This window comes from Salmo salar, chromosome 03 (genome assembly GCF_965601325.2).
Source record: "Salmo salar chromosome 03, fSalSal1, whole genome shotgun sequence".
In the NCBI taxonomy this organism is placed as follows: Eukaryota; Metazoa; Chordata; class Actinopteri; order Salmoniformes; family Salmonidae; genus Salmo; species Salmo salar.
Genome location: NC_138293.1, coordinates 18,607,501 through 18,626,377, shown reverse-complemented (window position 1 = coordinate 18,626,377; position 18,877 = coordinate 18,607,501). Strand labels below are relative to the sequence as shown.

The 18,877-nt window shown below is 42.8% G+C and overlaps 2 protein-coding genes across 5 annotated transcripts in view; one reads left to right on the top strand and one right to left on the bottom strand.

Moving 5' to 3' along the window:
• Nucleotides 1-8,634, bottom strand: part of LOC106599142 (histone deacetylase complex subunit SAP130) — an 18,640-nt gene extending 10,006 nt beyond the window's left edge. The window contains exons 1-13 of one of the 4 annotated variants that reach the window (XM_082973315.1): nucleotides 8,502-8,634; nucleotides 8,248-8,299; nucleotides 8,009-8,082; nucleotides 6,691-6,818; nucleotides 6,279-6,550; nucleotides 6,025-6,197; nucleotides 5,771-5,901; nucleotides 5,348-5,591; nucleotides 4,823-5,061; nucleotides 3,075-3,170; nucleotides 2,680-2,821; nucleotides 2,277-2,395; nucleotides 1,636-1,914 (exon numbers count right to left, since the gene is read on the bottom strand). In XM_082973315.1, coding sequence (XP_082829441.1) covers nucleotides 1,636-1,914; nucleotides 2,277-2,395; nucleotides 2,680-2,821; nucleotides 3,075-3,170; nucleotides 4,823-5,061; nucleotides 5,348-5,591; nucleotides 5,771-5,901; nucleotides 6,025-6,197; nucleotides 6,279-6,550; nucleotides 6,691-6,799 — 1,804 coding nt within the window. In that variant the 5' untranslated portion in view covers nucleotides 6,800-6,818; nucleotides 8,009-8,082; nucleotides 8,248-8,299; nucleotides 8,502-8,634. Of the gene's footprint in view, nucleotides 1-1,635; nucleotides 1,915-2,276; nucleotides 2,396-2,679; nucleotides 2,822-3,074; nucleotides 3,171-4,822; nucleotides 5,062-5,347; nucleotides 5,592-5,770; nucleotides 5,902-6,023; nucleotides 6,198-6,278; nucleotides 6,551-6,690; nucleotides 6,819-8,008; nucleotides 8,480-8,501 lie in introns of those variants that run through there. The other 3 variants (XM_014190248.3, XM_082973313.1, XM_082973314.1) reach the window with 3 other exon arrangements.
• Nucleotides 8,535-18,877, top strand: part of LOC106599146 (ATP-binding cassette sub-family D member 3) — a 15,826-nt gene continuing 5,483 nt past the window's right edge. The window contains exons 1-10 of the mRNA XM_014190252.3: nucleotides 8,535-8,658; nucleotides 9,254-9,290; nucleotides 11,649-11,744; nucleotides 11,908-11,996; nucleotides 16,078-16,147; nucleotides 16,601-16,698; nucleotides 17,620-17,743; nucleotides 17,958-18,014; nucleotides 18,178-18,320; nucleotides 18,448-18,517. Of these exons, the coding sequence (XP_014045727.1) occupies nucleotides 8,549-8,658; nucleotides 9,254-9,290; nucleotides 11,649-11,744; nucleotides 11,908-11,996; nucleotides 16,078-16,147; nucleotides 16,601-16,698; nucleotides 17,620-17,743; nucleotides 17,958-18,014; nucleotides 18,178-18,320; nucleotides 18,448-18,517 (894 nt within the window). The 5' untranslated portion in view covers nucleotides 8,535-8,548. The remainder of the gene's footprint in view (nucleotides 8,659-9,253; nucleotides 9,291-11,648; nucleotides 11,745-11,907; nucleotides 11,997-16,077; nucleotides 16,148-16,600; nucleotides 16,699-17,619; nucleotides 17,744-17,957; nucleotides 18,015-18,177; nucleotides 18,321-18,447; nucleotides 18,518-18,877) is intronic.

The following is an 18,877-nucleotide window of genomic DNA, read 5'->3' as shown; positions in this document are numbered from 1 at the left end:
AGCAAATTTCAATTTACAGAATTTTTTTTGTCGTTTGTCTTTTGAGCTTCTAGTCAGGACATCTATGCAGCCTACTCAATCACCTTTTATAGGTACTGTTCACAGCATTCCTCGCTGAGTTCCTATCGGACCTCGTAGTCATGGCAGGTAAATTCACATTATTGTTGACTTCAGTATTCACACGGAAAAGTCCAGACCCACTCCAAAAGGCTTTCGGGAGCCATCATCGGCTCAGTGGGGTTTGTCCAACATGTTTCCGGAACTACACATTGCCACAGTCATACCCTGGACCTAGTTTTGTCCCGTGGAATAAATATTGTGGATCTAAATGTTTTTCCTCATATTCCTGGACTATCGGACCACTATCTTATTACATTTGCAATCGAAACAAATAATCTGCTCAGACCCCAACCAAGGATCATCAAAAGTCGTGCTATCAATTCTCAGAAACCCAAAGATTCCTAGATGCCCTACCAGACTCCCTCCACCTACTCAAGGACGTCGGAGATCAAAAACCGGTTAACCACTTAACTGAGGATCTAAATATAACCTTGCATAATACCCTAGATGCAGTCGCACCCCTAAAAGAAAACATTTGTCACAAGAAATTAGCTCCCTGGTATACAGAAAATAACCGAGCCCTGAAGCAAGCTTCCAGAAAATACCCGAGCCCTGAAGCAAGCTTCCAGAAAATACCCGAGCCCTGAAGCAAGCTTCCAGAAAATTGCAATGGAAATTGCGCTCCACCAAACTGGAAGTCTTCCGACTAGCTTGGAAAGACAGTACCGTGCAGTATCGAAGAGCCCTCACTGCTGCTCGATCATCCTATTTTTCCAACCTAATTGAGGAAAATAAGAACAATCCAACATTTCTTATTGATACTGTTGCAAAGCTAACTAAAAAGCAGCATTCCCCAAAAGAGGATGTCTTTCACTTCAGTGATAAATTCATAATCATTAGAAAGCAAATTACAGACTCCTCTTTGAATCTGCGTATTTCTTCAAAGCTCAGTTGTCCTGAGTCTGCACAGAACTGATCAATGGAGACACTCAAATTTTCTAATCGTACATCTCTAGACACATTCATGAAAAGTCATGGCCTCTAAACCGTCAAGCTGCATACTGGTCCCTATTCCAACTAAACGACTCAAAGAGCTACTTCCTGTGCTTGGTCCACCAGTGTTCAACATAATAAAAATGGCTCCCTATTCAATTAAATGTATTGATAAAGCCTTTTTACATCAGCCGATATCACAGTGGTATACAGAAACCCAGACTAAAACCCCAAACAGCAAGCAATGCAGATGTAGAAGCACGGTGGCTAGGAAACCCCCACTAGAAAGGTAGGAACCTAGGAATGCACTCTGATAATCTCCACCTGGCACAGCCAGAAGAGGACTGGCCACCCCTCAGAGCCTGGTTCCTCTCTAGGTTTCTTCCTAGGTTCCTGACTTTCTAGGGAGTTTTTCCTAGCCACCGTGCTTCTACATCTGCATTGCTTGCTGTTTGGGGTTTTAGGCTGGGTTTCTGTATAAGCACTTTGACATCTGCTGATGTGAAAAGGGCTTTATAAATACAAATTGATAGATTCAAACCTCTTCAAACGAAACTTAAACTTCTTTGTTCACCAACTCACCTGAGGTCTTGTTCTCAATGACTGGCTGCTGTTGGTTGATGGGCACAGGTTGGATGTTTTGCGCAGTGATCTGACCCGTGGCCGTGTGCAGGCCCTGGGTGCTGATGTTGGTTGACTTGATGCCCTGCGTGGCCATGGTGGCGGGCTGGATGTTCTGCGTGTTGATCTGAGCGATGCGGTCCACCGTCATCAGCTGCATGGGGTTGAGGTGCACCGCCGACGCTACGCCCACACTGGTCTGGGTCTGCATGGCCGTGCCGCTGGGGGCCTGAGGGGTTACTGTGGAGGTGACAGGAAACAGAGACCAGGGGTTGACACACACAGGGTTAGAGACTTGTTTAGAGACAGATTACACTAGCCCACAATTGGGTCGGACTCTGGCTTGGGAAGCCAGAACAAGAAACTAGTGATTTAATAATACAAAATGATCATTCATCTTGATTGAAGTGAGAGTTAGTTCAGTACTTTCATTATCTAGCATTTTTATAATTGGTCATCATCATCTAGTATGATCATCATCATTACAGAGCATTATCATCAGCATCATTATAAACATCATTATACCCCGAGAATTCCAAATATCTGATTGGTTACAGAGTCATATGGAAGCAGTGATTTAAATGAGAAGAGGTGAGTGGTACCTGGGTACTGTCGGATGGTTGAAACAGAGCTGGTGATGGGGGTGTAGGTGTGTGTCAGAGGGTACGACGAAGAAGGGTAGGTAGGCAGGAAGTACTGAAACTGCACTGGCACCGATTGCCTGTGTGTGTGTGGGGGGGGGGGGGGGGAAGAATGCATGTCAACTGAATAAGATAAAAAACACAACTTTTGCCTTTTCATAACATTTTCAGCTTTCAACCAGAAATGTACTCCAAGTACAGCAGAAATAAGGAGAAGACATTTTAGACTATTGATATGTAGCCCAGGACAATCGAGAAACATGAAGTGTTTTCATGCGCTATCCTCTGGGATCAGATACTCATCTTGTTGATGCATGTATTATCGTCAACCCGAAATAAAAATCTAGCCGTGCCCGTCTCTGACCTGCTGTCACTGCGGGCCTCCATGGTGATGGGGTTGGGGGAGGAGCGGGGGCCTGAGATGGGGATCAAGTTGCCCCTCTCTCCAGGGTACTCCGGTTGGATCCTGGGCGAGGTGTGGGCTATTGGCTGGGGAACCACTTTAGCTGAAGAGGGTGGAGGTGGAATGGGGTGCAAATTTCATTTCACAACATAAAATCCCTCCGTAGGGACTGGTGCTATAAATTCAATTTGTTGCTATCAGTTCGGCAGATGTTAATTCAATGTGTCACTGTTTTTAAATAGTCTCTCTACTCATACCAATGACTTATTAGATAAGTAAACATCACATGTGGAGTATGTTACTCCAGAGAGTAGCGTGGTGCCTTTGACTCCAACATCAATGATTGAGATACTTACCCACGGGGATGTTGGACGTGGTGACTGCTGTGGCGTGGGAGGAATGAGAGGGCATCGCCATGGTGACAATGTTACTGTTTGGGTGGGGTCCTGAGCCTGGGTGAGGTACGATGTGGTTATTACACAATTAAAACAGAATAAAGGAGACATTTCGTCTTGCTAACTGTTCCCTCTGCTTCCGCACAGCAAGCTGAACCGGTGCATCAAGTCTGACATCAACAGGCTCCCGAACGGTTCTGTCCCCAACCCATAAGACTGTTGAATAGCTAACAGAATGGCTACATGGACTGAGTTGACCCTTGTATTTTATTTTTGCACTGATCTATGCACACTCACGGGACTCTACACATACAATCACCATTTATCCTGCTGCTACTCTATCATATATCTGATGCCTAGTCACCTCACCCCTATACATATCTACCTCTATCACTCCAGTATCCCTGTTACCTTCCCCCTATACATATCTACCTCTATCACTCCAGTATCCCTGCACATTGTAAATATGGTATTGGAACTGACCCTGTATATAGTCACCTCACCCCTATACATATCTACCTCCATCACTCCAGTATCCCTGTTACCTTCCCCCTATACACATCTACCTCTATCACTCCAGTATCCCTGTTACCTTCCCCCTATACATATCTACCTCTATCACTCCAGTATCCCTGTTACCTTCCCCCTATACATATCTACCTCTATCACTCCAGTATCCCTGTTACCTTCCCCCTATACATATCTACCTCTATCACTCCAGTATCCCTGTTACCTTCCCCCTATACATATCTACCTCTATCACTCCAGTATCCCTGTTACCTTCCCCCTATACACATCTACCTCTATCACTCCAGTATCCCTGCTACCTTCCCCCTATACATATCTACCTCTATCACTCCAGTATCCCTGTTACCTTCCCCCTATACATATCTACCTCTATCACTCCAGTATCCCTGTTACCTTCCCCCTATACATATCTACCTCTATCACTCCAGTATCCCTGTTACCTTCCCCCTATACATATCTACCTCTATCACTCCAGTATCCCTGTTACCTTCCCCCTATACATATCTACCTCTATCACTCCAGTATCCCTGTTACCTTCCCCCTATACATATCTACCTCCATCACTCCAGTATCCCTGCACATTGTAAATATGGTATTGGAACTGACCCTGTATATAGTCACCTCACCCCTATACACATCTACCTCCATCACTCCAATATCCCTGTTACCTTCCCCCTATACACATCTACCTCCATCACTCCAATATCCCTGCACATTGTAAATATGGTATTGGAACTGACCCTGTATATAGTCACCTCACCCCTATACACATCTACCTCCATCACTCCAGTATCCCTGTTACCTTCCCCCTATACACATCTACCTCCATCACTCCAGTATCCCTGCACATTGTAAATATGGTATAGGAACTGACCCTGTATATAGTCACCTCACCCCTATACACATCTACCTCCATCACTCCAGTATCCCTGCACATTGTAAATATGGTATAGGAACTGACCCTGTATATAGCTTCTTACTTTCTCGTGTTCTTTTTATTTCTATTTCTTGTGTGTTTTTGTTCTACCTTATGTTATTTTTAGTGCTATATTGATATTGATTAGTGCATTGTTGGGTTTGGAGCGAGCAAGAAAGGCATTTCACTGCACTTGTGCATGTGACTTAAAACTTGAATATGATGCTGAAATGAAAATATCTGTATCACAACAATAGCATCATACCTGTAGTGCTAGGCGATGGAGCAGTATTGGTGGCTAATATGGGGGCAACAGTTGCTGCAGCGACAGGAGTAACATTGCTGAATATGGGCTTCTGTGCCATGGTGTTGTACAGCTGGGGTTTCTGACCCCCAATGGCAGGGTGAGAGGGCAGGGTGATGCGTGTGGGGGTCTCCCGAGATTGGGAAGGACGCTGGATGCTCAGAGTGGCTGGAGGGGGGTGAATGGTCAGCCCTGGACGCCTGATGGAAGAGAACAAGAGGAGAGTTAACATTGGTTTTACGTACACCTGCAATAGCTGGAATAGTATTGGGCACTATCTAGACACCTTTACACAATGTGGAGCTTAGTTCGTAGAGCATGGCGCTTGCAATGCCAGGATAGTGGGTTTGATTACCGGGACATAAAATAAAAACTGATGTATGACCAAGTCGGTTTGAATAAAGCATCTGCTAAATGGCATATACACACACATACACAAAACAGTAAAAAAAAAAATTCAAAGTTAATGCTTTGAGCATGTCGTACCCATGAACCATCTCTGCGGAGTGCGTGGCTGAGCTAACCACCGGGGACTGAGGCCTGGTGGCCGTTACCGGGGCAACCACCGTGGGCAACACAGCCGTGGACGTTGTTACTATTGGCCGGGACTGGATAGGCTGGTGGATGATGTGCTGGACAGTAGGTGGGCCAGTACCACTACCAGGGCCTGTAACAGGTCTCAGTACGGTGGGTCCTTTGGAACTGGACATCACAGCAGCTGCAGCAGCTCCTGGAAACATACATGAACAACAGTTAGACATGTCTGTGCTTAGGATGGTTTTGGTGAGGACCTAGAGTGGGTTAAAATATGAACCAACCACTATGGTGTGCTTTGTTTGGTCAAGGTAAGCACCTTGACTATTTTCTGAATTAGAAAAGTTTCTATCTGCTCTGGGCTATGCGACTAACCTCGTGGTAGATGGGAGGTAAAGGTGTGCTGGGGAACACCAGTGGAGCCGAGCTGCAGGGGCGGGCCATTGCTGCGAATGATCTGCACGTGATGGTGCAGGTTACTGGGGTTGCCCTGGAAACGCCACGCCCATGGACACAAAGCATTATAGATTTGGAACCACATTTTTCATCATGTCATCACATTGGGTAACCTTAAAAGGGTATATTATTGCTGGGGTTCATTACAACGGTAAACAACACCAGTCCTTACCTGTTGGCCACTGATAGTTGCTACAGGGATGCCGGGGGTCGGAGGCACAGTGCTCTCCATGGTTACAGTGAGGTGGCTTGGCACCTTGGGTGGCAGGGAGATGTGGCCCTGGATGTTGGCTGGTGCTGGGGCAATCACTCGACTGGGTATGGGCGACTTCAGAGATGACTGCACCTATGAAAGGCATGGAGAGATTAGATAAAGTAGGCTGAAGGCAAATGCAGCAGACAGAACTCTGAGCTCCCTCGTCCATACCTTTATAGGTCCTTCAGTGAAGGCCAGAGGCAGGCCCCGGGGAATGTGCGGTGGAGGGGCTGACACTGTGACAGGCATGCCCTGCTGGAGGGGCAGGTGCTGAGGTAGTGTTGGGTGGTGACCCTGGGGGGGGCCGTGGACCTGGGGGTAAGGCCGGACCACCACTGTCTCCTGCTTGTCATCTCTAAAGCCCGGTGCTCCACCACCACCGCTGGGGCGGTCATAAGGACTGTGGTCTGGGTGAGGGTCACGGCTGCTATCGTCTGTCCCACCTGTGGTACAAAGAGTTGGAGTACTAACCATTGTTATGCAGCAGACTTGACTGACCAATGATTTCTCACACTTACTAACCATTGCAAATAGTTGTAAAAGCTGTCATACAAAGTGAGTTAGTTCAGCGGGTTGCTATTACCTGTTGTATTTGGTTGACTACTAGCCACCATTGCAGTGTTTCCTCCAGGAATCAGTTTTTTTCCCATACCAGGGGGTATTCCCGGTCGTGAATATTGTTGCGAACTCATCTTCTGACACAATTGACTTCTACACAATGAAGAGAATAATATTAAACTTGAAAGGTACAGGTAACTGCCAAAATAAAGGAAACACCAACATAAAGTGTTTTAATATGGCGTTGCACCACAACGAGACACCAGAACAGCTTCTATGCGCCTTGGCATAGATGTCTTGGATCTCTATTCGAGGGATGCGACACCATTCTTCCACAAGAAATTCCATAATGTGGTGTTTTGTTGGTAGTGGAAAATGCTGTCTCTGGCACGGCACCAGAATCTCCAATTAGTGTTCATTTGGGTTGAGATCTGGTGACACACACACCCTTTAAACCCCCTATTCTCCTTTGAGTCTCCTCTTTCAAAATCACTGAGATGTCTTGTTCTAGCCACGGTAGACCAAAAAAATGAGCAACTGGGCATTTTTATACATGACCCTAAACATTATGTAATGCTAATTGCTTAATTTCCTCAGGAACCACATCTGTGTGGAAGCACCTGATTTCAATATACTTTGTATCCCTCATTTACTCAAGTGTTTCCTTTATTTTGGCAGTTACCTGTATGTAGCTAGCTGATATAGGTTCACAACTGAATTTTGCCAACATCTAACGTTAAGCAGACATTTTCTCAAAATCGTCCATTATGAGGTCCATCTCACACAGTCAATGCTATAATGCTTAGTTAAGTAACTAACGTTAAGTGAGTGCATTGACATCTGCAAGGATTTCTCAGCAAGTTGTAACCATATAGACATCAATAACTAGCTAACTTGATGGCCAACCTTTTGACTATGAACACTGTTTGCAGTGGACTGGATTCAAGCCAAGGATAACATTAGCTTGTTACAACTTCAAAGCAGTCACTCGCTAACAACTGTACCGTTAAGTTAGCTTACTAGTCACTGACTTGCTAGTTTGTAGCTACTTCGATGAAGCCAGTGTGGGCTAGCCGCTAACTAAGCAAGTTGAACAGACAGCTCTTTTAGTCGATTTAAATCGTAGTAGATACAGTACACAACTAGTTACATGTTAACTGAAATCGCGCCTAAGCTAACAATGCTAGAAGCTAGCTAAATGCTGCATTATGTCACTGAACTAACAATAATCAATACATTTGTTGATTAGCCCATTCATCAGAAAGACGTACATTCATCTGCAATTATTACCGGTGGTTACTAAGAAACAGTACGATTATATAGAACCAGCAACAAGAACATACCTTGTTTTTGATCAGGAATCTCCATCCGTGTCTTTCTACTACGCGCGTGTTCCACAAGCATCACAATTTCAGAACTTCCGGTTTTCAGTGAGTTTGTTTAGCCATATTGCAAAATAAAAGCCATATGGAAAAATAATGTTACAATAAGGAGGTTGCTGTAGAATTATATAGTTGCCCGTGTTCATACGAAATTCGAATTGTCTTCACTAGTGTGTAATATTTTCTCTAAGAGTCCTTACCACTTTTAATTTGAAGGATTTGCTTCCGGTTTTCTCCTGCTGCCAAATGTCGCTGAGTTTGAAATGAAAACAGAAGTGAAAATGCAATGTTGACACACATAGCTAGCATGATTTACTGAAGATAAAGGACATGCTGACTTTTTTGTCCTTGGCTAAAACAGTTTATTCATACGATATGTGCATTGCATTTGTCTGATATACTGAAATGTTGCACCATATAGTTCATTATGCTAGCACGCCAGCCAGGTAGTTACCCCAGCATGCATCTCGTTACTTCTTTGGTCGGTCGACAGATGAAAACATGGCGGCGATCAGTAAATACTTGACAGCTAAGAACTGCACTGTAACAGGCGCCACAATCGTTGCCTTGTATCTTCTCAAGAGGAAAAGACATGCTGACAAGATACATGGGTAGCTAAATTAACCTTGACAACTATTTCGTAGCTAAAGTAAGATTAGCTAGATGACGGACCATCATAATGCTAAACTGATGTAGCCAACGTTGACAAGCTAGTAATGTCGCGTTCAAAACAACTGGGAACTAGGTGAAAGTAAGAGGTCAAATCATGACGTCAGTGATCTTCAGGTCGGAACTCTAGAAAGAGTCGCGAGTTCCCGAGTTGGATGGTCGTTCTAAACGATTTTCCCAGCTGGAGATCGTTTTTTTGCCGAATTCCCAGTTGTTTTGAACGCACTTAATTCGGAGATTTCCGAGTTTCCAGTAGTTTTGAACGCGGCATTTGTCATACAAAATGTAACTGAGACAAGTTCCTGTATGATGACATTGAATCCGAGATTTCTGTTTTGTTGTTTTAACACTTTTAGGTAGCTAGTAGTTTATGGAGTACATTTTCTCTACTGACACTCAGAGGTCCTGGGGGGCTATGATTGAATTGCCTGTTATAGCTGGGTGGTCAGGATTCCAAAGTCTAGCTAACAAAGTAATATGAGTGTGTTGTGTGTCTTTAGCTACCATTGATTGGCTTCATTACTGTTTTATGTTTAGGGTGAAAAGATCATCAGAACTACAGTTGAGCAAAGATGTAAGTGTTTGTATTCAGGAAATGTTCTTACAACACTCAATGTTGAAATCTCTCTCTTACCATCTCTCTTACCATAGTATTTTTTTTCTTTATTTTTACAATTTTCTACATTGTAGAATAATAGTGAAGACATCAACTCTGAAATAACACATATGGAATCATGTAGTAACCAAAAGGTTGTTCAACAAATCAAAATATATTTGAGATTCTTCAAAGTAGCCACACTTTGCCTTGATGACAGCTTTGCACACTCTTGGCATTTTTTCAACCAGCTTCACCTGGAATGCTTTTCCAACAGTCTTGAAGGAGTTCCCACATGCTGAGCACTTGTTGGCTGCTTTTCCTTCACTCTGCAGTCAAACTCATCCCAAATCATCTCAATTGGGATGATTGTGGAGGCCAGGTCATCTGATGCAGCACTCCATCATTCTCCTTGGTCAAATAGCCCTTACACAGCCTGGAGGTGTGTTGGGTCATTGTCCTGTTGAAAAACAAATGATAATCCCACTAAGCGCAAACCAGTTGGGATGGCGTATTGCTGCAGAATGCTGTGGTAGCCATGCTGGTTAAGTGTGCCTTGAGTTCTAAATAAATCACTGACAGTGCCACCAGCAAAGCACCATCACACCACCTCCTCCATGCTTCACGGTAGGAACCACACGTGGAGAGCATCCGTTCACCTACTCTGTGTCTCACAAAGACATGGCGGTTGGAACCAAAACTCAAATTTGGACTCATCAGATCAAAGGACAGATATCCACCAGTCTAACGTCCATTGCTCGTGTTTCTTGGCCCAAGCAAGTCTCTTCTTCTTATTGGTGTCATTTAGTAGTGGTTTCTTTGTAGCAGTTCAACCATGAAGGCCTGATTCACACAGTCTCCTCTGAACAGTTGATGTTGAGATTCATCTGTTACTTGAATTCTGTGAAGCATTTATTTGGGCTGCAATTTCTGAGGCAGGTAACTCTAATGAACTTATCCTCTGCAGCAGAGGTAACTGTGGGTCTTCCTTTCCTGTGGCGGTCCTCATGAGAGCCAGTTTCATCATTGCGCTTGATGGTTTTTGCAACTGGACTTGAAGAAACTTTCAAAGTTCTTGAAATGTTCCGGATTGACTGACCTTCATGTCTTTAAGTAATGATGGACTGTCGTTTCTCTTTGCTTATTTGAGCTGTTCCTGCCATAATATGGACTTGGTCTTTTACCAAATAGGGCTATCTTCTGTATTTACATTTACATTTAAGTCATTTAGCAGATGCTCTTATCCAGAGCGACTTACAAATTGAATGTATACCACCTCTACCTTGTCACAACACAACTGATTGGCTCAAATGCATTAAAAAGGAAAGAAATTCCACAAATGAACTTTTAACAAGGCAAACCTGTTAATTGAAATGCATTCCGGGTGACTACCTCATGAAGCTGGTTGAGAGAATGCCAAGAATGTGCAAAGCTGTCATCAAGGCAAAGGGTGGCTGCTTTGAAGAATCTCAAATATAAAATATATTTTGATTTGTATAACACGTTTTAGGTTACTACACGATTCCATATGTGTTTTTTCATTGTTTTGATGTCTTCATTATTATTCTACAATGTAGAAAATCGTAAAAATAAAGAAAAACCCTGCAATGAGTAGGTGTGTCCAAACTTTTGACGGGTACTAATATATATATATATATTTTTAAATTTATTTTATTAATTAATTAATTTTAGAAACTTAGTCCGGCTTTAAACTTACTCTTGAAAGTTGTAATAGTAGAATGCACAAGGTGCAATTTCTAAATTGGGTAGTGCATCATCAGTTTCTCTTGTCATGTCAGTCACTGCATTCCTTAGAGAGATATTTATAACTTGTCAGAAATGTCCAGATCAACTAGACCATGTCAGCTAACATTTATTTTACCCATAGATAGTGTTGTAATTTTTTTGTCACTCAAATATCACATGAATACATATAACATATGCCAAAATGTATAGAATCGCAAGAAAATTTGCTTTAAAACTGCTAAAGGTTCTTTGCACCCCATGTCAAATTGCATAGAATTGCAGGAAATAAGCTTGAAACCTGCAAAATTCTTTCCACCAACAAGAGGGATGTGAACAGTTTGTGTCATGAGCAGTGCTTGTGTCCATAGAAATGGACATGGCGCTTGCGCGGGATTTTCCCCAATGCTGGAAGGGGGGCCAGAGTGAAAAAGTTTGGGAACCCCTGTCTTACCACACCCAGGGACAACATTTTGGCAATAATGTCAATATCCACATGCCTTTACCAGATTAACCAGTAGGACTGAGCTGGTGAGATTTGAAGGGGTTTATTTATCTGATTAATCTGTAAATGTTTGGTATGATGTGTGTCAGGAGGCCAAGAAGGAAAGGACGGTGGTGGACAAGGTGTTCTTTGCACGTATCCTGAAGATAGTGAAGATCATGGTTCCTGGAGTGTTCTGCAAAGAGGTATGAGCTCTTCTACAAACTTGATGACTTTGAATGTACTCCAACATTTTCATTTTGATTGGAATTGCATTTCACTTAATGTAAGGAAGTGTATTGTGTAACATCTCAACACATCTCCCGATCACTTGTGTTGACCTATTTCTGGTAATCTACCTCTCCACAGTCAGGATACTGTCTCCTCATCGCTGCCATGTTGGTGGCCAGAACCTACTGTGATGTGTGGATGATCCAGAATGGCACCATGATCGAGAGGTAGGTAGGGCTGGGCGATATATCTAATTAATGTTTCAGGTCGACGTTCCAAATGCTTGTATCGCAAAAATCTAGGTTTTTTATTTTGTGTTCGTTTTTATGTGTTCTGTCTTTTTGGTCTCGACTCCTTCTGTGCTCTGTGCACCTTCCCACTCGCACACAGGCATCAAGCCCCTCCCCCCGCCATTTACAACAACAAAGACGAATGATAACTTCACCCTGACAACAAGCAGTTTAAACTCGGTATTTGAGGTTTGGTCCAACATAATCAGTCGTATGGACACCGAAACGCTTAAGAGACATTATTTTACTGTATTAGAGGATAACTTACATTTTCTAACGATACCCTTTTTGTCTCAACTGCCAAAATGTAGAACAGAGGAGACCCTACTAAAACGAGAGTATCAATGAACATGTGGAAAATAAATGCTCAATTTCTGTCGCATGTGGCATTGCAGTACCACGTACTGCTTTTGCAGCATTTCAGCCACATACTGTTGTGCTAGCTGTCTAGTCTGTGTTTTATGAATGTGCAATGAGCATAAAAATACGCATTTATATAAGGAATTGGCAACATGTTCTCATTCTGATAAATAATCTTATCTAGGTAGGCCACTTGATTTCAATATCTGAACAAAGTGAACAGGCTATGTTGTTCAAACAGTTTAAGATGGACTTCAGGATCATAAAGGTTCAACTGTTCTACCTTGTTAGCTAGCAAATAGATCCAAGTTGGCTAGACTTTAAATATAAAGATTAGCTGGCTACTCACTAGCACGTGGGTTTATGCTTCAGAGAGTATTTATGAGACCTGTGTTCATTTTCTATAATGCCTGCTACAAGAAGTTAGTCATTATTAGTGAATGTGCATTATGCATGGTTCCTGTTAAATTTGCAACAAAAATGTCATTTTCATAGACGGACTTAAAAAGCCAGATCCGTGGTTATTGCAACAAAAGCAATCTTAAAATAATACACTTATTAGTGGGTCTTATTGCTGTAGAAGGCGCATATTAGCCTAGGTATAATTTTACAAACCCTGAATTCATTAGATTATTCCTGACCTGACTGTTTGAAATGCAGTGTATTGACCTTTTAATTGTTCAACAAAGTTTAAGAGAAAGCGTAAAAAAATAAAGATGTGAATCGCCCATGACTTTGAATAAATCAAGATCTGATTTTTAGGCCATATCGCCCAGCCCTAGAGGTAGGACTTCATTGAAAACCCTAGCACACCAGCATTGCCAGCAGCAATTTCAACATAGCTTTGCAGAATTGTTATTTATCATATTTGACAGGTTGTAATCATCTCTTAATTCCTCCACAGTGGAATCGTTAGCAGAGATGTCAATCTATTCAATAAGCGCTTTTATTACTATATTGCTGCCATACCAGGGGTAAACTAGTGTCCAGTGTCCATTTGCATGGAATACTTTGCTGCTTGGGGTGCCTGGAAGCAGAATATGATTAAGTGCTTATGAATTCACTTGTGTATTGTTGTTGTGGTTTAATTGCGTTTGTGGGCATCACTGGTCATGAAGGGTTGCAGGCTTGATAATATTTGAAATACTGTATTTACCTTCTCGTCAGTTATTAACATAATCCTGGTTATTTTCTAGAGTGGGTTTCATTTTGTTTTTGGGGTGGAAAAATCGACAAAGACATTTGATCCTGGCAGCCCTACAGGACTAGACTAGCCCAACTTGTTAATGAGACTTTATTTAGTTTGTTTTGTGTCCATCCAATTTTGCACTCCTCATCCTGCTGTGTTCACCTTTTACCAGTAGCTTTTTCCAATGTTCAGTAATTGATCAGGGTACTGGTGATAGCCTTTTGCAAGATCCAGTGACTCACTCTCGCCCAACTAGCTGGGTCAGTTTAAAGAGCGACTGCCTTTGAAAGCAACTAATCCCTTTGATAACGGCCTATGTGGCATCGATATGAGTCAGAAGCAGGTATTCTAGTGTCAAAATTTACTACAAAGTGTAAATAGGGTAATTTAGATAATGAAGTCAATCTCATCTAAAACAGAGTTTGTAACATTTGTGCGTCACAGCGGGTTAATTAAGTTTGGGATTTAAATTGGCAATGTCCATTTGCCCACTAACATGGGGTGAACAGCTGCAGTGATTGCTCTCTATACAATAGCATAGAGTGTGAGGCAGACCTGCTCAGCAGCGCCGACTGTTTACACAAGACAACACGTCATGCAATTTTTTACTTGAGAACTACTGCACCAAACACCGTAGCTAGATGTAAAATTGCGCAACTAAAACATCCTTGGTCAAAACCAATGATACATTTCTTGAGTTATCTTAGATTTTCTCTGTATACATCAATGATGTCGCTCTTTGTTGCTGGTGATTCTCTGATCCACCTCTACGCAGACGACACCATTCTGTATACTTCTGGCCCTTCTTTGGACACTGTGTTAACTAACCTCCAGACGATCTTCAATGCCATATAACACTCCTTCCGTGGCCTCCCACTGCTCTTAAATGCAAGTAAAACTAAATGCATGCTCTTCAACCGATCGCTACCAGCACATGCCCGCCCGTCCAGCATCACTACTCTGGACGGTTCTGACTTAGAATATGTGGACATCTACAAATACCTAGGCGTCTGGTTAGACTGTAAACTCTCCTTCCAGACTCACATTAAGCATCTCCAATCCAAAATGAAATCTAGAATCGGCTTCCTATTTCGCAACAAAGCATCCTTCACTCATGCTGCCAAACATACCCTCGTAAAACTGACTATCCTACCGATCCTTGACTTCGGCGATGTCATTTACAAAATAGCCTCCAACACTCTACTCAGAAAATTGGATGCAGTCTATCACAGTGCCATCCGTTTTGTCACCAAAGCCCCATTTACTACCCACCACTGCGACCTTTATGCTCTCGTTGGCTGGCCCTCGCTTCGTGTTCACCGCCAAACCCACTGGCTCCAGGTCATCTATAAGTCATTGCTAGGTAAAGCCCCGCCTTATCTCAGCTCACTGGTCACCATAGCAGCACGCGCTCCAGCAGGTATATTTCACTGGTCACCCCCAAAGCCAATTCCTCCTTTGGCTGCCTTTCCTTCCAGTTCTCTGCTGTCAATGACTGGAACGAATTGCAAAAATCACTGAAGCTGGAGACTCATATCTCCCTCACTAACTTGAAGCACCAGCTGTCAGAGCAGCTCACAGATCACTGCACCTGTACATAACTACCCACCACTGCGACATGTATGCTCTCGTTTGCTGGCCCTCGCTTCATTCTCGTCGCCAAACCCACTGGCTCCAGGTCATGTACAAGTCTCTGCTAGTTAAAGCCCCACCTTATCTCAGCTCACTGGTCACCATAGCAGCACCCACCCGTACATAGCCCATCTGTAAATAGCCCATCCAACTACCTCATCCCCATACGGTATTTATTTATTTATCTTGCTCCTTTGCACCCCAGTATCTCTACTTGCACATTCATCTTCTGCACATCTACCATTCCAGTGTTTAATTGCTATATTGTAATTACTTCGCCACCATGGCCTATTTATTGCCTTACCTCCCTTATCTTACCTCATTTGCACACACTGTATATTATACTTTTTATACTGTATTATTGACTGTATGTTTGTTTATTCCATGTGTAACTCTGTGTTGTTGTAAGAGTCGAACTGCTTTGCTTTATCTTGGCCATGTCGCAGTTGTAAATGAGAACTTGTTCTCAACTAGTCTACCTGGTTAAATAAAGGTGAAATTAAAATAAAAAAAATTTATGCTGGGGATTTTGAGGAAGTGAAATAGGCTTCTCCGTCTACAGTGTCTCATGAGGGACAAACATCATTAACCAAATGCGGATTCGGTTAGGAAACCCACCTCCAAGACTGAAAACTAGTTTTTCTAATGACAGAAAAACACACGTGCCAATTGGCGTGTTCAGTAGCTCTTTAAGGTGCGGACAATCTAGCTTCCAGTGTTGGGTTTTTCTGTGCGCTAAAAAACACTTACACCTTTGGTTTACAATGTAGAATGACCCCACTTTTGCCCTGTATGTGACATTGTGATTGTATTCACTTTGTGGATGTTGGTTTGCAGTGCAATTATTGGTCGTTCAACAAAAGATTTCAAGAGACTCTTGTTCAACTTTATAAAAGTCATGCCATTTGTAAGTGCAACTTTCATACTTCTATTTTTGTGGTTAATTTGTTGTCTTAATTGTCTCTACTACCTGTAGATTAAAACCAAATATATTATTATATAACTAACATTATGTGTAATTCTACACATTACACTTTCTCAATACAGTATATTTGATAATGAACTAATGAACTTACAGCAAAACAGTAAACCTCATGATTTGGGAATGGTGGTTTACATTAGTATTAGTATTGTGCCCAATGAGGAGAGCGTTTGTGTGTATTTTTGGTCAATACTAAAACTGCCTGATAACAGACTGGTGATCCCTGGCCTATATTTATTAGAGGTTTTATGAGGTGTTCATGATTCTTATGATTATTTACTCAGTGCATACATTCCATTGAGTGGTATACTCGCACTATAAAATGTAATGCACTGCTTTTAAATGAGACTGCTATTATGGCCCGTTTGCCTGTTTCAGATCTCGCTGGTTAACAACTTCCTCAAGCTGGGTCTGAATGAACTGAAGCTCTGTTGCCGGGTTCAACTCACCAAGCACCTCTATGATGAGTACCTGCAGTAAGTCGTGCTGATCACTCATTCCCAAGCCTACCTCTTGCAGAATATTACTTCTGAGAGAACATCTGTCTGTCTGCCCTTAGCTTGTCTCTTGTGAAAGACGTTAACATTTGCATCCAACCCAAATCACGTAGCGGGAGATTTGGTTCTGGATGACTAGATAAGTTCAAGGTCCCCGGGTTCCGGACTGGAAGCACATGTTCGGCTGTGCCCAGATGACAGCTTCGGTATTGCAGTTTACCTGAAGTCCGGCCCAAAAAGCAATTCCCATAGACGGCCCCATAGAGAAGTCACATTTGAAAATTCTTAATAAGACACTTAAGTCATCACCTTTGTGCACAAAACTACCATTGAATTATTCACTTAACTGTCGCTGAGGTCGATTTTTCTTTTTCAACGCTCACAGCCGAAGATATGGAAACATTTTACTCATGCTGAGCCCAGTTGGCCAGGGGATGTGCCGGTTGGTTTGTGTAGCTGTCCACGTTCTTGGCACGCTCTGGCAGAGTTCCCGGAGCATGTTCGCGGGGTACTGCTGTCTGTCCAGTGAGCACTGAGCGCTAGTGTGCAGGTATAGTCGTCCCAGTAAAAACGGATATAGAAAGATGGCAGTAACCATGAAACAGCGTATGCAAACTTAAGTTGATTACGCTGAAAACAACAGGCGTCCAGAATTCTGGCCGCTTTCTCTAGTTTGTATATAACCCAGTGGATTAGCCCTTAGCAATAGAGCTGGTTTGGAAGGATTTTGCCTTGATCCTCTTTCATCTTACAAATTTTGTAGCCACAATGCAATAGTTACAGTGTAGGGACCCTGTTGCAATGGTGTAAGGAACAATGACTTCATAAACTCAAAGTGATAGAAAATACATAACCCACCTGCTAAACCCTGTTTCATGTTTTCACCACACCATCCTCCAGAGGTTACACGTACTATAAGATTGGTAACCTGGACAACCGCATCGGTAACCCCGACCAGCTGTTGACCCAGGACGTTGAGAGGTTCTGTAACAGTGTAGTGGACCTCTACTCCAACATCAGCAAGGTAACCTGCACTTAAATTGCCTGGTTATACTAGACCGAATTCTGCACTCAAATGAAACAATGGTGAGTGCAGAATTCAGTCTGGTTCAACCAGGCTATTGAAAAAGACCTCTGTTGTAGACACAACTAATGCTGCCAAAGCCTGATACAATCTACTGCTATTGACAGTACACTGAACCTATGATGATAATCAGACAGGTTTTCTGTCCCTTCAGCCTCTATTGGACATTGGTCTGTACATCTTCAAGTTGACCTCGGCCATCGGGCCACAGGTGAGTCTTGCTTTGTCTGATGTAGCCTTCTATGGATCTCTGGAATTGTCCTACATTTAGGCTTATGAAGTTTAAATTGAAAGAATGACCATGATAATCTCCAATGCATCTGTACAGTAGAATAGAGTTTCTAACGTCTACTCTACTTTCCTCTCCCCCTCAGGGTCCTGCCTGTATGATAGGCTACCTGGTGTTCTCTGGGCTCATCCTGACACGTCTGCGGCGGCCCATCGGCAAGATGACGGTGATGGAGCAGAGATACGAGGGAGAGTACCGATTCGTCAACTCACGCCTAATCACCAACAGGTCAGTCGGGTCGCACATCTCTCCTTACTACTGTTCCCCTCTTCTTCTTTTTTTTAGACAACACTTTCTGTTTCATGTTCTTTTTCCACTGTGAAAAATAAATGGTTTAATGTTTTGTTTCCCACAGTGAAGAAATTGCCTTCTACAATGGAAACCTGAGGGAGAAACAGACCATTCACTCTACCTTCCAGAAACTGGTGAGAGGGCTGGGGCTTTAACTGTATCAGTGGCAGTAGTTGACTTACTATGGCAGGGATCACCAACTAGATTCATCCCGGGGATCATTTGTTTCTTGGGCGGATGGTCAGGGGGCCAGAACATAATTACAAATCATTAGTAGACTGCAAATTGACCGCAAGAAGCCCAAACATATATAACATTTTACTAAAACATAATCATTTCAAACCGTGCTTACATTTGTATACGATCACATATATCTCTCTATTATGTGTGGGAATACTTTGGAACAGATTCCCAGAATTAAAATCACTTGGAGCTGATTTTCTGGGGGGTTTTACAGTCTTTTATGTACCCAACATAAAAATAGAAGAACAAGT